Source organism: Tetrao urogallus (assembly GCF_951394365.1).
Source record: "Tetrao urogallus genome assembly, chromosome: 19".
Taxonomy (NCBI): Eukaryota; Metazoa; Chordata; class Aves; order Galliformes; family Phasianidae; genus Tetrao; species Tetrao urogallus.
Window position 1 is genome coordinate 6725806 of NC_136832.1, and position 13501 is coordinate 6739306.

Consider the following 13501-nt stretch of genomic DNA (forward strand, 5'->3'; position numbering starts at 1 on the left):
CCATGGCCAAAGTGAAATGAACTGGGGGATAACAGCCTAGCCAGGATTCTTTGGATTTTCTTGTTTTGCCTAACATAAGAACTACCAACAACACAACTGCTTGGAGCAGCCTGTATCAGATCACAGCAATGCATTTCCATGGTCCAGTCTTTCCCAGCATCCCTTCACACATACCTTGTACGCTCAGCCTCTCCATCATACCCTACTCTCCCCTCTGCCACTCTCAGTCCTTCCTTCACCTCAGAGGTGTGGTAGAATCATAGAATCATTAAGATTGGAAAAGACCCCTAAGATCAACTAATCCAAACATCAACCCACCACCACCACGTCCACTGAACCTCCACAGTAGACCATCCTTCCTCTGCCATTGCACTGCTCTCCAACATCTCCTTGTTAACAGCAACAAAACAGCATAAAAAGAAAAAAAAAAAGAAAGAAAGAAAGAAAAGGGAGAAGATATTTCAACCTGGCCTATTATTGAAGCCCCAGTCCAGAAGACCCCAGATCGTGTAAGCTCGTGACTTCCAGTATCAGAGTGAACCCAGCCAGAGACCCAAGCCTGTGAGCTCTGCAGCGTGAGGCACAGTGCAGCTCAGCCTCCCCCTGTGCAACCTCACAGCCTGGGAAATCTCCAGGCCAGGCTCCAGCTGCACCCAAGCCCTGATGTCCAAAGGCAGCACAAGGAGCTGCTGACACCCAGGGCCCATTGCTGTTAGAGATTCAACCATGAAGGAACCGATGTGGGGTGCTTGCAGCCTCATGGGTTGCAGTGGAGTGAAACCACAAATGCTGTGCTGTCTTCCAGGTAAGCCCCTACCATTGCTGCTTCCTCATACAAATCCACAGGAAAGCTTTGGATTGAGGTTTCATTCATGGCCATTCTGCCTTCTGTAGGGACTCTGTTTGCCACCTGACAACTTCATTTCCATGGCACAAAAGGGCTCCAAGTCAAAATCTCAAACTGCCCAAACCGAGCAAGCTGTGAAATCCAACAAATGTCTGCAGCCCTTCTTTGCAGGAGGGAAAAAAAACGCAAAGTCTCAGTGGGGCATTAAATCAAGCATTTTCTGAAACCTTTGCACACACATGGACCATTTAGCCCAAGCTGCTTTGTCCTTATTTCCTTATCTTCTTGGAATTAGAAAGGTGGGGAGAGAAGACCCAGCCCATTCATTAAGCAACTTCAGGACGAAGCCACCGGGAAAAGCCGCGGTGTTTGTAACCCTGATAACCCAACACAGCCCTCTGAGCACAGCTCAGCTTGGACAGAATAACGTCTGTTTTAAAAATACCTGCCTCTCCCTAACTTGTCATGGCATTTGTTGACAACCCTATTGAAAGCCGCTCTCAGTGCAGCTGTGAAGGATCTTTCAGCACCTCTTTCTCTCTCCTAGACAGTTTTTGAAAGGGAGGGGAAGGAAGAAGAAAAAAAAAAAAAAAGAAAAAAAAAAAGCCATCAATACAGGGGGAAAAAGGCATCAGCAGCCAACATCAGCTGATGAAGCGCCTCACCTGGGCCCCCAGCGCACCGCCTCCAATTAAATCAAAATGGTTTGTTTTTAATGGTCTTTTACACTGACAAGTGGGCTATCATTCCAGGCCTAGAGAGCTGTCAGGGAGCCGAGGCAAATCCTCCGTTGATAATGCCCAATGCTTCCAATTAGGAGCCGAGGCCGCTCCTGGCGCACTAACGATTCCCCAGCCTCCCCCAAGGCCCCTTCGGCGCTGGCTGTTTCGTCTTCCCTCTTCCTCCGCCGCAAATTACTGACACAAAACGGAGGCGCCCCGGTGCCTCCTCACCACGCCGGGCCCCGGCCCTGTTGGATTTAATGAGGCGATGGAAGTTTTTGCGGATCTTTCGCTAAATTCTTTTCTTGTTTGACAGCTGCTTGAGTGTTGACCTTATAAAAGATTTAGTGTTTCTCATTATTTTCTGTCAAGCTTTACAAGTGATAGCTTCACGGAAATCATTTGCATCTCGATGCGCGCGCGGCTCTGTCTGCACAGGGACGCTCGGCGCAGCTCTGAGTGCGTGCAGCACCCATACATTGTGTGCTTTATTCCCTCCTCCCCACCAGAAAGAAAAAAATCCACGAACACGACGCTGTTGTTTTGTGTCGTTTTGGGAAAAGAAGAAACAGGAGAAGGCTTGAAAGGCCCAGGATTTCTCGGGCTCTGTAAATGAGGGGGGTTTTGAAAAAGGAACAGAGATTGGTTTCCTGTAAAGAGAGCTCAGGAAAGTGTTTTGTCACCCACTAAAAGCATTCGATCAAATGGATGATGGAGGTGGGGTTGGGTGTAAGGGCGGCTGTGTTGCGGAAGCAAGGAATGGCAGAAGTGGGGCTGGGAGACCCCTGGGCTGCTCAGTGCCTGCCATGCGTCACTGCACAGCTGCCTCCTGAGCCCACTCTCCCCTTGCAGCCCCGATGTGCCTCCCATTGGGAGCTGACCTGCCTGACCACCCAGCAGCACCCAGAAACCATCCTTGGGACGCTGCCTCAGGGAGCTCTGCCCGCCCTGCATTTCCTACATCTCCCTCTGTATTGGTTCTCCTCCTATGGACCTCTCTGCTCGCACCGTGCGTGTGGTTGTACTAATGCTTGACGAGGGATCTCTTACAGACCTCCAATTTAAAACGTGAGTGACACTCATAAACCCAAATGAAAATAACATCCCTAAAGCTTTAATATGTATTTTGGGGGCCAAGTTTGTTTTACTGCCCCTCTAACTCTTCGCAGCAGGGGCTGATGTTAAAGCACCCCATCTAAAAGTGTCCTGTGAGCTTGAATTTGTCAATAAATATGCAAAGAAAAAGAGCAAATCATTGCTTCTAATAAGCAGAAAGAAACTGCAGCTCTATCATCCTGCAAAGGAAACCACCACGCCTGTGCCTGCAACCTGCTACAGCCAAAGCTCTGAACCTGAAATTAAAACCAAGTCCTGCTGTAAGCCCATAGCCACATCAGAGCAACGGTGAAGATCATCAGCTGCCTCTACAGAAAGTACCATTGGGTTCATCATTGAAAATATGAATTAGAAGAATCAGAGATGTGGATCCATCACCGGCACCGACTTCTCACACCGGTCTGTCACAGGAAGACCTCTGACCCAGGGACACCCTTATCTTGTCTCTCATTACTGGCCTGGGACTAATCCATACACCTCAGGTATCCCTCATTATGAGGGGGTTCCTCATTTTTTAACGCAGCACTTGTCCCCTGCCTTACACCTGGTGCTTCCCACTTACTCATGCTGTGGCATCACTCACAACTTTGTCAAGGACTCCGCTAATTTTAATTACAGCCGGCGGTGGCTCAGTGTGACATTTCTCACCCAGGAGCATTGCACCAGCCTGGAGTGAACAAACTGCCGCCGCCTCCCCTGTGGCCTCAACTCAACCCCACAAAGAAACGTTGCCCTGCCCAGCTCCCACGAAACGCAGCCAAGAGAAGCAGCTCAGCTGTCCCTACATACAGACAGCAGATTTTTCTAACAATCCCAGCTCCGGTCCCACACAGGTCAGAGGGAAGAACTGCTGCATCTGCAGAGGGAGGTCAGAGCTGGCTTGGGGGGCTCTGGGGCTGCCCACCCATCTCTGCGGCCTGGACTCTGCCTCCCTCATACCCTCCCAGCCAGGGGTTGTGGGGAAGCAAGAACATCCAGAAACAGCTGGCTGAAGTCAGGCACTCGAATGCAAATAGAAGCACCCGGATGCCTTCCTCCAGAGAGGGGGAATAGCAAAATATGCTTTGTCTGTCTTGATTAATGAGATTACTAGCAAGCTTTTCAGGGCAAAGACTGCTGTGTATTTTTACATATGCAAAAGCTGACATCCATCCAGTCTGAGCAGGACAGGGGGGAGGGAAGCAGGAGCAAGCTCTGCACGTCCACACGAGGCAGATCTATGGCACAAGGCAACGTCAGGGCCCTGATGGTAACCCCACTCCAAACATGAAGATGTGCTCACACGTCTCAGTTTAAACCTGTATCTGCAACCTATTTTCTTTGGCCGGCTGCTCTTGTAACCAATCATCTATCTGCTCCTTTCACTATAGATTGGGCCTCATCTCAGTACTTTTCCAGACTGTGATGCTCGTAAGAAGGCGTTCAGTTCCTCCCATTGAGAAGTGGCTGGGAGAAGCAGTTCCCTCCCCAGGGCAGCCCTACATCGAGCTCAGGTCAGGACCTCAGCCAGCATGGAGCCCTGCATCGGCCACAGACATAGGATTATAGGATTTCTCAGGATTTAAAGAGTTGCGTTCATGCAGATGTAGCCAAATAAACCACATGTGGAAATCAAGGTCCTGTTTCTGCCTGTTCATTGCTTCATGGCTGATGCACACCAACGCTTTCCTCAGTACGACCACCACAGACCTTAGGCTCGGGGTAACAAGTCACAGTGCCCAGAGGGCAGTGCTTGTAGCAACTCAGTACACAGGGCAAGGACGGTCTCCTCCCCAGCCTGTTCTGCACAAACCTGTTAAACCACATCCCGCTCAACACCAAGTCTAGGACAGCTCCAGAGCCCATCAGTCCTTCCCACTGGCTGCCGAGCAAGCTCCCCTTTGCTGCCTGATTCAGCAAAGCTCTTGCCCGTTTGCCTGCATGCAGCCATCCCAGCACCTGCTGCAAACCCTCTGCCAAGCCGAGGCCCCTCCGCAGAGCTCTGTGCGTGCGCTCAGCCCCCGCCGATCCTCCGCGTACAGCTCAAGAGCCGCTGCCGCCCGGCTCCGTTCTGTGTTCCCCCGCTGCCGGCCGGGCAGACCCGCGCCCCGACCCCCCCGGCCCCATTCCCTGTCCCCGATACCGGGGGGCCCTGAGCCGCCCCGCACGCCCCGGCGCTCCTTGTCCTGCAGTGACACCCACTGGTAACGCTGCTCTACCGCTGCCGCAGGCTCCCCGCCGCCCCCCCCCCCCCCCCCCCCCCCCCCCCCCTCCGCTCGTTGCGGCCTTCGGGCCGATATTTTTTCCCCACTCCTCCTACCCGAACGCTACCCTCATCCCGACCGCTCTGCTCTCTCTCACCCAGATACCCTCCGGGGAACGGCGGTGCCCCGAGGAAATGGGTTTTCAGGGCAGCTAGGTCTGCTTTGTAGGAAAACGACAAGGTGTTGGAACTAAAAGAGCTCAATCCTGCGGAGACAGCAGCGCAGCACAGCATCTCTTGTCCCTCACCCCGATGTGGAGGTGCGAGCCCTGCCACGGCCAGCAGACCCCGCTCCTCCAGGGACACCATGGCTGCAGAGCAGAGGCTGACAGGGATGGGGACACCCGTGTTGAATAAACCATTTGGGATCCATCTGGCCAGTGGGACACGGGGCAGCATGTCCTGGTGCTCCGCCAGCTTCACCCCTGGGACTGCTCCTAAGCTGCTTTTCAGCCTTCATGAAAGAGGGGCTGCCAGGATGAACCTGGGCTCTGCTGTATGGGGATTTACCCTTTAAGGTCCTGCACGGCCTCAGGTGCCCCAGGGTTCTGCAGGATTCAGCTCAACCAAAGGAGAAAGCTTGCATCTGGGGTAGACCCACACTGACAGTGTCACCACTTGAATTAATGAGCTCCTACCTGCTGAATGCCGGGATGCCGTGCACTGGCAAAATGGGGGACACTTCTGCCTTGGAGAGTCCAGTTTTGAAATAATAATAATATTAATAATTCATTTTAATGAATGTCAGCCACACTGACATTAGGACATGAGCAGTGAGAGCACCTGTAGCTGCTGAGAACACCAAATGTAGCCACAGAGAGACATGGGGCCTTGCCTGGGCATGGCACAATACTGTGTGCACTCAGGGGTGAGGACTGGACCCCCCCTGCCTGCACCCCATAACTTTGTGTGACTCCCTGAGGGCCAGTGCTCCATTCAAGAGAGGGAATGCCAGCATCAGACTCACCATTTAAATCAGTCCCCTACATGTGTGATTATAACACAATCCCAATCCCATCCCTGATCCATCTTCTGGCTCCCATTCTTGGCCCCAAACCCAACCTCTGTGCTGTTCCAAGTGCCCATTTCCATCCGAACAGGGTGCTATGGTTGGATTGGGTGGGTTACCAGAGCCTAGCATGCTGCAGAGAGCTGAAAAACCCCATGGGGGTCTTTGCCCCATTTCTCACTGGGACCAGTTGCTGTGCATCTCTCGATCTGGTGGATGCTGCGAAAGCAATGCCAGCAGATGAATCGTAGAATCACAGAATCATTCAGGTTGGAGAAGACCTCTAAGATCCCCAAATCCAACCCCAACCCACCCCACCATACCCACTGACACATCCCTCAGTGCCACATCACTGTGGTTCTTGAACACCTCCAGGGACGGTGACTGCACCACTCCCCGGGCAGCTGTGCCAATGCCTGACCATCCTTTCACAGGAGGAATTTCTCCTAATATGAGAACACGGGGGGACGTGCAGCCTCGAGCCAGGTCCATTGCACCCCCAGATTTGGGGCAGAGGAGGGACTGACGGGGCTTTCCTCCCGTCCCTGTCCACCTGCGGGGCTCCTTTGTTCCCTGCCCCGCTCACAGCCAGCCCTGAGCCGGGGCGGAGGGCAGGAGGTGGGGGGCCCTGCCTGGCCGCTGCCCGACAGCTGGCAGCCGTGCAGCCCGGGGGGGCCCTGCCGCCTCCAAGCTGCCGGCCAAGAGCGGCTTTGGAAGAGGGACAAGATGCAGCTGCCCGGCCGGGAAGGGGGGAAAAGGAAGAAATCGACTATTTGAGAATTAAGCCGCAGTATCCCTCTCAAATAGCACGGCTCCACGCACGCGGGCGCGGACGTTTTCCTCTTGTCTGCCCCCAGGAAAAGAGTCCGGGAGGAGGCAGGAGCGGTCGGAGCGGTCGGAAGGTGGGAGACGTGCGAGAGCGGCGAAATGTCCCGACGGGGCGGGAGGGGGAAAAGAGAAACTGTGCGGGGCGGGCAGCTCCAGCCAGGCCGGGGGGTTCGTTGGAGGGGTAATTGCCGAACTGACGGCAGCGCCGCCGCTTCGGAGTTCGGCACACGGTGGCCCCGCGTTTGCTTTTGCAAAAGGCTCTCCGCCCGTTCGCAACGGATTTCAACGAATGGATTCAACGAAACCCGCAGTTCCGAAGCTCAGCTCGGGCTCAGAGCTGCCGCCTCTGCGTTGAGGCTTCGGGAAGGGTTTCAGCACTTTTCCTCACCGTTCGTTTTTTTTTAATTATTATTATTTTGTATTTCGAACGCTCAGCAAAACTTTCCCTGCTCGGAGCGAGCGGCGGAGCAGTTAATTGCGGGGAGGCGAGCAGAAAGCAGCAACCCTCCGTGTGCCCCGACCCCCCCGCGGCTAATCACCCCATTAAGAGCCCCATCAGCGCCATAATGACAGCAAAGAGGGCGGAAACCGCCCGGAAAGCGCGGGGACACGGGCGGCAATTAATTCGCGTTAATCAAGCTGCAAGGTGTCTCCGGCGGGGAGTGACAGCCCCCGAAACGCCTCGCGGCCAATGGGCGCGTTCACACGGCTGAGGCGAGGGGGGAGCGCTGGCCGGAGCGGCACAAGTTCATTTCGTTCTCCTTTTTTTAATTGTTTAATTTTGTGTTATTTTTATACCGCCCCCCCCCCCCCTCGGCCCCCACCGTGGGGAAGCCGCTGTCCGAGGTGCTGAAGTCGGGGTGACTCCGGAGCTGTCCGAGGTTCTGAAATTGGCATCCGGAGTGACTCCTGGTCGCGGTGCTGACGCTTTGGCTCCGGTTTGACTCCGGTTCTCCCACTCCCCCCCCCCCCCTTCCCGCCCCCCGGATCCCCCCCGGCGCTGTCCGAGGTGCTGTCGGGGAAGGGGGGCGCCGCGGCGGCCCGAAGGCTCCCACCCCCTCCGCCCTCCCCTCGCCCTCCCCGTTGATTTCTGGATCATTAAGTGGTTAAGGCGCTGCGGAGCCCCTCACTATCGATCGCTGCCTCCCCACCACCGGCTGGCAGCCCCCAGCCCCGCGGCTCCGGGCAAGGGTGGGGTGGCCGGGAAGGGGCCCCGGTGAGGTCGGGGTCCGTTCCCCCCCTCCCCACCCCCTCGGCGGCCAAAGTTTGACTCTGCCTCCCTCTCCCCCCCTCTCCTGTCTGTCTGTCTGAGTGCAGCTGGGCGCGATGCTGAAGACGGAGCAGCCCTGGATGTAACACGCGGCGCCTCGGAGAGCCCTGCAGCAATTGTTGCCCGATCTCAAGCTGAACTTCGATCTATTTTTTTTTTTTTTTCCTTTTAGATTTTTTTTTCCTTTTTTTTTTTTTTTTTTTTTTCCTTTCGCTTTTTGTTGTTGTCGTCGCCGTTATTGTTAATTACCAACCCGCTTCCGCCGCGCCCTCCCCGCCAATGCCTGTGTGAGCGCCGGCACCTCGCGGGGGCCATGGAGGGCTCCACCGGCTTCGGGATCGACTCCATCCTCTCGCACCGAGCCGCAGCCCGGCCGTGCCCAAGGGGGACCCGCTGGTGGGCGACGGCCGCTCCCCGCTGGAGCTGAGCCCCCGCTCGGAGGGCAGCAGCGGGTGCCCCTCTCCGCGTTCCCCGGAGGCGGCGGTGCGGCCGGGCCTGGACGCGCACCTGCAGCCGGGGCAGCTCTCGGCTCCCTCCCAGTCCCGAACCGTCACCTCCTCCTTCCTCATCAGAGACATCCTGGCCGACTGCAAACCCCTGCCGCCTGCGCGCCTTACTCCAGCACCAATGGACCTCACGGCGGGCAGGAGGCGGCGGGCAGGATCCCCACCAAACCCGGAGAGGACTTTAGGGAGAAAATGGAAAAAACCACCAGCAGCTCCTCCTCGGACTCCGAGTACAAAGGTAAGAGCAGCGCAGCCTTTTGCGGGGCCCCAGAGATAAAAGGGTGGGGGAACCGGGGTACCCCCGAAATTCGAGCGGGCTCGGCACCAACTTGGGGAAACTTCGGGAGGGAACGACGGGGCCGTGCGCGGCGCGGGGCCGGGGGCGCCTGGGGGGTTCGCAGCGCCAGGTTCCGCGGACAGAATTCGGTTCTTTCGTTCCTATCCGTGGGGAGAAAGGAAGGGAGAACCGCCAGGGAAAAAAAAAAAAAAGCGAGGAAAATACAAGAAAAGAAATAATAATGCTAAATGAAATAATCACGGGTTTTGCCGGGTATTTCCCCTGCTCCGGGAAGAAACGAATAAGAAAAGCCGGCGAGATTGATCCGATTTGTATTATCGGTGTTATTCCCGGTGTTGTTTTGGAGATGGTTCGGAAAGGAGCACGGCAGCCCCAGGGCTGCGGGGAAGCGGCTGCGGCCTCTCGGGCCCCCACAGCTTCCGCCCGGGCCGGGAGGAACGGGAGCAGCACGGGGGGGGTCGGCATCGACGATCGCCCCCCCGGAACCCGTTCTGCCGGCAGCCCCCGTCCTTCTCGCTCTCATCGCCCCAGCAAAAAAAAAAAACAACACATAAAAACGACACTTCCAACCGGAAAAATTGTAGGGCCTGGGGGGCGGCCCCGAAGAGCCCCGAAACGCCGGGGGGCTTCTCGTTGTGATCGAGGGCCGGGGCTGGGAGTGAGCGGGGGGGCAGCGGGGATCGGCACCGGCGCTGCGAAGGGATCGAAAACGGCCGCGATCCTCCCCGCGGATCTTGAGTTTGTTTGTTTGTTTGCTTTATTGCTGGGGGGGGGGGGGGGGGGGGAAGATGGTTTGGTTTTCTTTGGTTGGTTTGGTTTATACTTTTTTTGTTTGTTGGTTGGTTGTTTCTTTTTGGGGTGGGGGGGAAGATGCTGTTTTTTGGGGGGGTTTCTTTACGCTTCCTGAATTCTCCCCCCGCAATTCTCGCAGCCTTTACCCCCTTTCCCAAAAAAAGGGCCGAGCCTGGAAAAAGCGAGAGAGGAAAGGAGGGAGGAACGGAGCGGGGCCGTCTGCAGGCGGGGAGAGAGCTTAAATGGGGGGAACCCTGCTTAAACAGGAGAGAAAACACCGCTGTCATGGGGGAAAAGCCTTAGTTAAACGGAGTGAAAACTCTGCATACATGGAGGTAAAAACCCTGCTGGAATGGGAGAAAGCCTTAAAAAACGAACAAACAAACACAGAATAAATACGTTTTAACTAGGATTAAAAACAGTGCCCGATTGGAGTTGAAAGTCTTCGCGTAAATGGGGCAGCAGAGGAGGGCCGCAGCTCCTCCGACCCCTTTTTGCCACTTCGGACATCGCCTTTCCCGGCCAACCCCCCGAGTTCACGCACGGAGGGGCAGCGCGGGCGCCCAGAACCCGGAACGGCCCGAATCCCGCAACTCAGATCCGTGCTTTTGTCCTTATGGCAGCTCGGAGCGGCCGGGGCACAAAACACGGAGCCGCCCAGGGAACTTTTTTGGGAGCTGCAGGGTGGCGGATTTGATTTTCCCGGAGTGTGGTGGAGAAACTCCGCCAAACTTTGGGACGGACCCGGACCCCCCATCCCCGCTGCCCTCATCTTCCTTCCCCCCCCCAACCCCCCAGCTCACTGTGCCCGCTCGGCCGGAGCGAAGGGTTCCGGCTGAAGGCTTTCGCTCCCCGGTGGCTCAATTAACGGGATTATTGTCTTCCTACAGAGAGGCATCAGCTCGCGGCCCGCGCAGCCCCGGCCCCACCAACCCCCACCGCCGGGAAATTTAACATAAACCCGCAAACACCCGCGGACGCCGATTTCTGCCACCTAATCCTTCGGGAGGGGGTGAGGGAGGGCACGGCGAGCACCAACACGGACTCTTTCTTCCTTTTTTTTTTTTTTAATGATTATTTTGTTTTCTCTCTGTTCATTTTAAGCTTTTTCCCTCCCCCGTTTTCTGTTTTTTTTGGTTTCTTTTTTTAACGTATGTTTTTCCTCTCTGCTGTTTTCCTGTTTCTCGCTGATGTTTCGCAGCGTAAATCCCCTCCGGTGCGCGCAGCACCGGTACCGAACCGCGGCCCCCGACCTCTCGTTAGAGGCTAAAAAACGGCCCAAGCGGGGTCATCCCGCAGCATTTCGTTGTGAGGCTCCGGGAGGCCGAAGGCTCCGGGCCCGGAGACTTTTCTCTTTAAACATACGTTGCCTCAGCATCTTTATTTTGGGGTTGGGTTTGTTTGGGGATTTAAAAATGATTTAAATAGAAATTAAAAAAAAAAAAAAAAAGAAAAGAAAAAAAAAAGGAAAAGAAAAGAAAAGAGATAAAAGGAAAGGGAAAAGAAAATAATAAGGGAAAGGAAAAATTAAAAAATGTGGGAAATGTATTTAAATAAGAGAAAAAGCGACCTGCGGGGTTTGCTGCCCGCCGGGCGGAGCGGCGCAGCTGGGGCTCCGGCGGCCCAGGCAGCACCGCACCGCACCGCAACGCGAGGCCCCGCGATTCGAATTGAGGGAACTGCGGGACAAACGCTGCGGGAATCCGCGCGGTGCTCGAACTCTCTGCTCCCGTTTGTTGCTACCGCGCTTTGCCGCTTTCTTCTGAGCGCGTTTCCAGTCTCTTCCTGCCCTGACTCGGCCTCTCTTCCTTCCTCTCGGCCCAGTGAAAGAAGAAGGGGACCGGGAGATTTCCAGTTCCCGGGACAGCCCCCCGGTGCGGCTGAAAAAGCCTCGCAAAGCCCGCACCGCCTTCACCGACCACCAGCTGGCCCAGCTGGAGCGCAGCTTCGAGAGGCAGAAATACCTGAGCGTGCAGGACAGGATGGAGTTGGCCGCCTCCCTCAACCTCACCGACACGCAGGTGAAAACGTGGTACCAGAACAGAAGGTAAAAACGCACCGCTCGTCCCCTCCCGCCTCACCGCGCCGGGCCCCGTCCTGCCCCTCTCCCGGCCCCGCAGCCCCGAGCGCAGCGGTTCTGCATCCCGCACCGCCCCGCCCCGCAACCGGGGGGACGCGCACCCCCAGCCCCAGCCGGCGGAGAGCAGCGGGCTTCCAGCGAAACACAACAGCATAACACATCGGCCCATTAATAATAGATACCAATTACTGCTTTGGGCATCAATAATTAACACCCCTTACAGTAATTACACAATTATTATTATGATGAATAATTTACCGGGGGAAATAGGTTTAGCGCTTCAGCGACGAAACCGTAAAAGGGTTGAAGACATTTGACGGCTCCGACTGATTCACCAGACGGCCCCGTCGGCGCTGTCCCCAAACCCGACGGAACGAGGGACACCGAGCCCCCCCCCCGACCACTCTCTCCCCCCACATTTTAACCCTCTCCCCCTCCGATTTCAGCCCCACTTCACTCTCTGCAATGCCCGGCGGCTCTGCCAACTCGTCGGGGCTTTTAGGCGGTGTGGGGACGGCGCGGTCTATGTGTAAATTTAAGAGATACATACGTACACGTACACACGCACCCACACATACAGATCGCAAACGAATGCACAGCACCGACACCGCGGTTCCTTCCAGCAGCGTCACTCCCGACCCCAGAGGCGGCCCGGAGCGCTCCGCGCTGATTTGGGAGAACTGCGGTGCCGGTTCTGCGCATCGCCCCGCGGTTCGGTGCCGGCGGAGCTGCCCGGTGCGCGTCCCGCACGAGATGCACCCAACGCGGTGCGGGATTCGTTACCCGCGGGCTGCGCACCAGGAAAGGTGGACCGTATCGGTCGCGGTTTGGAACGCAGTGATTTGTCTCGCGGCCGCTTTAGGGCTCCCGTGCCTCCGGGCTGCCCGGGGACAGCTAAATCCTCTCGTCCCGTTAATGAGGGCTACGTCCCTCCATCCCATCCCATCCCATCCCGGACGCCCCGGGATCCAGCAGCAAGGGAGCGGAGCCTGAGAGAAGAGGATACGCAAGGGCGGGGGGGAAGAACAGGGAGCGTCCTTCAGAGCATCCCCATCCCTGACCCCCCTGTCTCGGCTTGTCCCCCCTCCAGGACCAAATGGAAAAGGCAGACGGCGGTGGGCCTGGAGCTGCTGGCCGAGGCTGGCAACTACTCAGCCCTGCAGAGGATGTTCCCCTCGCCCTACTTCTACCCGCAGAGTTTGGTCTCCAACCTGGACCCCGGCGCCGCCCTCTACCTGTACCGCGGACCCAGCGCTCCGCCCCCGGCCCTACAGAGACCTTTGGTGCCCCGCATCCTCATCCACGGACTGCAGGGCGGCAGCGAGCCCCCCCCGCCCCTACCCCCGCTGCCCGGCGTTCTGCCCCGGGCCGCGCAGCCCCGGTGAGCCCCGGCCCCGATCCCCGGGCGTGGGGGGGGCCGGAGAGGGCCAGCCCAGCCCTGGGGCCTCGAGCAAGCGAAAGACTCCCGTTTCCCCCCTACATATAAATATATATATATAAAAAACGAGACCCCCTCCCCCCCCTCTACACACACACACGCACACACCACCACCTTTTTTTAATATACGAAGTACGAAAGAACAGAAAAAGCCGCTCCCCCCCCCCCCCAACCCGGGGGCTCCGGGACTGCGGTCGCTTTACTCCGTTGTGCCCTCGGGGGGCAGCGATGTGGGTCCCTCCCCAGCCCCCCGCCCAATCCGAGGCTGCACCGGGGGCACGGGGAGGGGCTGCTCGGGGTGAGGGGGGGGTTGGAAGGCTTCTTTCCAAGCAATTGCCCGGCCCGACCCCCAG

At 56.9% G+C, this 13501-nt stretch overlaps 2 protein-coding genes across 2 annotated transcripts in view; both read left to right on the top strand.

The window, feature by feature from the left end:
• Positions 1-4124, top strand: part of CFAP77 (cilia and flagella associated protein 77) — a gene marked incomplete at both ends in the record, with an annotated part of 51665 nt that extends 47541 nt beyond the window's left edge. Inside the window, one exon of the mRNA XM_079544590.1 lies at positions 4056-4124. Coding sequence (XP_079400716.1) covers positions 4056-4124 — 69 coding nt within the window. The remainder of the gene's footprint in view (positions 1-4055) is intronic.
• Positions 4125-8347: 4223 nt separating this feature from the next.
• BARHL1 (BarH like homeobox 1) lies at positions 8348-13095 on the top strand (the record flags this gene model as incomplete). The annotated part of the gene is given in 5 exon segments (XM_079544791.1): positions 8348-8396; positions 8399-8629; positions 8632-8778; positions 11455-11677; positions 12801-13095. Coding segments are annotated over 5 exon segments (945 nt in total).
• Positions 13096-13501: the final 406 nt, after the last annotated feature.